The 4,437-nt window shown below is 28.9% G+C and overlaps 1 protein-coding gene across 1 annotated transcript in view; it reads right to left on the bottom strand.

The window, feature by feature from the left end:
- LOC107451249 (transmembrane protein 53-A) overlaps nucleotides 1–2,538 on the bottom strand; it is a 12,271-nt gene extending 9,733 nt beyond the window's left edge. The window contains exons 1-2 of the mRNA XM_016067289.3: nucleotides 2,268–2,538; nucleotides 425–644 (exon numbers count right to left, since the gene is read on the bottom strand). Coding sequence (XP_015922775.1) covers nucleotides 425–644; nucleotides 2,268–2,413 — 366 coding nt within the window. The 5' untranslated portion in view covers nucleotides 2,414–2,538. The remainder of the gene's footprint in view (nucleotides 1–424; nucleotides 645–2,267) is intronic.
- Nucleotides 2,539–4,437: the final 1,899 nt, after the last annotated feature.

Below are 4,437 nucleotides of genomic sequence, written 5' to 3'. Positions count from 1 at the left end.
GAGAACAATTACCTCCTTATGATTGATTTAAATTTGTTTCAAGTATTTTGTAATAATATTTAATCAGCAATTTAGATAATTTGGTTTTTGCCGGTTTTTACCAGTTTTTGACGGTTTTTAACAGGTTTTTGCCACTGTCCTGGCAAAAAACCCTTTTTGCCGGAAAAAACTCCAACCCTGAGAAAGAACAACGTTGTCACGTGGTTTTCGAAACAATCCCCTAATAATAAATTATAAAATAATTATCAGTTATAGGAAACGTGTGTTGGCGATTGTTTACCCAAGTTGTCACCAACATAAATAAGGCGAACTTTACTCCATTGTTCCTGTAACAAATTAGTACCATTAAAAGAACATAAACAACTGAAATACATAGCTGAATGTATAACTGATTAATTGCATTACTAAAAAGAGAATGTATTACTTTGAAATCATTTGGATGATTTTTCCTAATTTCTTCAGAAACATATCTATATACTGTAGCTCCACCATTACTGAAAGTATGAAAGAATATAGGGTGCTTGTCAAATTTCATATCAAACAGAAGATTAATGACATTTCCAGCAAGGTTAATGATCTTCTTTTCATCAAGAACACGGGGAGAAATGATATTGGGTGAAGCTATGTAACGAATTGTAGTGCATCTGAAATAGAACATAGTTTAACATAGGAGTCCTTCAAATATTCTGTAACAGAACTAAGTTTAACTTTAGAGAATTGTAAACCAAATTCAAATGAAGATTTATTACTATATTAACAATTTCAATAAGAAATTGTAATGTTATACTTATTAATTTTTCAAAAAAAACAAACATTGGATTTGATTTTTAGAGATTTTTAACATGACAAAACTTGACATGACAAGTTTCTGATACTAGTTCTTGACGGCAAAAACAAATCCTGTTTTCAATCAATCATTTATTATGAAATACTAATTTATTGATAAGAAATAAAATAACAATTTGAATAAGTAGGGAATGAAACATTAATTATAAAAATTCAATTTAATTACTTCACTTTTTCATTTAAAATAAAATTATTTAACCTTTAAAATTAAAACAGACGGTAGTAATATGTTTAAAACTTCTCTTATTTACTGATTGGACAAAACAGTAATAAAGGTAAGTTAACATAATTTCATTTACACTATTATTTATTCACAGTGTTTTGAAGATTTTGATGGAATTGGTTTCTTCTTTAAGAGTTTACAATGGAATCAGAACACCATTTTTAATAAAATTTCTTATCTAGAATATAAATATTTAAAAGTTAATTTTCTATGAAAAAAATATCAATTATAAAATTGAAAATAGTGAAAAGTATAGGAAAGAAACTAAAAATTTTCACTGACTTTGTCATTAACCAGATTTTGTTGTATCTAATTCCTCATTTTAGAAGTGTCATAATCGTTTCAAAGGCCAGAATTAATAAAAAGTTCATACATAAAATTAAAAGTATGAACACCAATTGAATTTTAAATCACAGTTATTATAAAGTTGTTGTTTTTTTTTAAAATTTATACGGTTTTAACAATCTAATGTTACAGCAGTGTTAGTGGATTTGTAGCGCCAACTACAATCGCTAAGGTGCCAAATAGATTTTAAATTTTGTTTTTAAAAAAAATTATGTTTTTTTTAGGCTAGGAGTTATACCTTTAGAGTTGGTTCCTTTCTGTAATATTTTTTTAAATTTTTTTTAAGGTTTTTCGCGGGCCACTGCTTGGAAGCTGCCAAGTCTTGACGATTATTCTGCCACAGATCAAAATAATTAAACCTCCCCAAATGGTTATGTTTAAGATTTCTGACAATTTGTATTCTAACTAATACAACAATGGTAGAAAAATTCACTAACTATTTATTCCGAATGCTTGAATACTTCTATATCAGTATATTTACAAATTATAAAAAAATTTTTAGAATAGGATCATCAAGAAAATTAAAAGAAATACTAAGGTGTGAATTTTGATGAAATTTCATTTCAGAAATTTTCAAAAATGCATATTAGATTAATCTAAAATTCTATATTTATTTAAATTACATAATATAAAAGCAAAAGAATTTATCTTTTGCGAAACAGTGTATTGAAACACAACAAAAATCATGAATCAAAGTACAAATGCATGCAAGCTTATTTATAATACATTTCTGAAAATTCTATTTTTAAGTAACTGGAAACAATTGAATTGAACTTATGAAAACATTCTTTAAGCTTTTAAGTAATTTTATTCCTTATAATAATTCAAAACAAATAAGTATTATCATTATCACCCTTTTTTCTGATAAATTTCACTATATTTTGCTAAATATCTATCAACACAACCGGCCCAGCCAAATAAAATAACTACTGGCTCTCTTTTAACAACAGGTTCTGCGATAACAGGAAATGTAACGTAATATTCGAAATCATCATCCATTCTAAATTTATTTAAGGACAATTGAAACTGTCCACAAATATAAATATCCCGAGGCTATGGTGATGTGTTGAGCGTAACACCGGTTAGTTTTGTTTTTGAGAGAACAGGAAAAGGAATTTCGAATTGCAACAAACCGATTACGATTATTTACTTTTTACATTTAGATTAAATAAAGCTGAACTAGATCGTTCAGTGATCTGAAAGTGAGTGCCTCGGTAGCCCAGTAACCAGTGAGTTTTTTTCTTTTTCTTTAAATTAAACGTAGGCTTTTTCCTTTTAGTCTGACTCTAATGCTTACTGCATTGTATGGTACTTTTCACTTACGTCACTCTAGAGCTGCACAATGGGCTATTGGCCACTGTCTGGGAAACATTTGTGAGGATGATCCGAAGACAGCAAACATACGCCACATCCCGTTTTAAAGGGGAAGACACATTCACACACCTTTCATCCATCCACAGATCATAATTTATACTTGAATCAGAGCACGATCAACCTCCGTTCCAGTACCCCCAAAAGTATTGATTTGTTATGGGAACTTGGCTGACTTTGTGACTCCGATAGATATAGAGTGCACCAGTCACTATTTTGTACACAGGGAATCTTCGGTCTGCGAAGATTGAACTCATGATCTGTCGACTCTCGGACACTGGCCTAAGTCCCTACTAGCCGGGCTATCCCGACCTGGGGTTAATGTAATTGTCATTTTAAATTTTTGTATGAACCGGTTGACGCAGGGACGAAGATACATTTAATTAATTTCAATCGTAACTACCTTTCAAATTAATTACTTTATTATTAACCAACTAATAGATTTCTACTAAATTATGATGTTTAGAAATTATTTAATTAAAAAAAAATCAGTACTAGCCATCTTTCAAAATTATCTTTGTACAACATTTAACGTTTACCCCTCTTTCAATCCTGGTGGGTTAATTAGTCTTAAACAATATATTAACCCATTTTTTTTCCATCGTGTGGTTGCTGCCGTACCTTTGTTCTCCCTTAAGAATTCGGAATTTAATTTCAACTATTTCCACGATTTCCGCGATTATTGTCAAAGTTCTCTATCACGTGATTGAATTTTAGTAATAATTAAAAATCTGTCCGGCAGCCATTAATCAGGCAAACCACCTTAAGGCGGTCCTAAAGTGGATTCTAGCCTCAAACTTGANAAAAAATCGAATTTGAGATTTTGATCAATAATTAAACTAGAAACTATTAGCTTTCTAACGATATATTGCTTTTGTTTGAAATCCAGGTAGAAGTGCACTTAAACTTAATTTAAAAAATGTAAACAAACCGAAAACACCTATGCCACGCCCACTTTTGACAGACGATTTCGTAAACATTATAATGTCCATTATTTTTTGCATGTGCTATTACCAAGAAATTTAAAAAAATTTTATAATTTCAACTTTACAATATCTTTAGTTGATTGTAACTTTAACTGGATTATTTGTTTGTTCTTTATTTCCATGCGATTTTCGAGAATTTTGAATATAAAACTGAGATTTACATTTGTTTGATTTGTTAAGTCTATTTTTGTTTTGTTCTTTTATTATACTGTTATTAGGTCATTATTTTTACGTTTTTGTTTACTTACGTAAAAGAGAAGAAAATAAAGTACTGAAATGCAAAAAAAAACGTTGCTTATGGACCAGGATTGTTTTGAAACTGTCATTACCGGCATAGATTAGGAATTTCGTTTACATTATTCGAATTTACCTTGGACCGGATTTTTTTTTCTCCCTAATTTCTAGTTACATCATTTTGATTTTTTGTTTAAATGTTCTTTACATAATATTTCTAATTTTGAAGTAAATTCTTATTTACAGTTCTTTGTTAATTATTTCTGTGTTTAGAATGTTTATCTTGAAATATGCATTTTCTTAGATTTTTTTTGTAATATAGTTATTTTTTTTAACAAAAATACTTTTAACTCATTTAAATTTAAACAAAACATCTTGGTAAAGACTTGAATATTCAATTTTCATGAATAAAATTTATGGGTGATTTATGAA

This window comes from Parasteatoda tepidariorum, chromosome 10, assembly GCF_043381705.1.
Source record: "Parasteatoda tepidariorum isolate YZ-2023 chromosome 10, CAS_Ptep_4.0, whole genome shotgun sequence".
Classification (NCBI taxonomy): Eukaryota; Metazoa; Arthropoda; class Arachnida; order Araneae; family Theridiidae; genus Parasteatoda; species Parasteatoda tepidariorum.
This window is presented reverse-complemented; position numbering and strand designations above follow the sequence as displayed.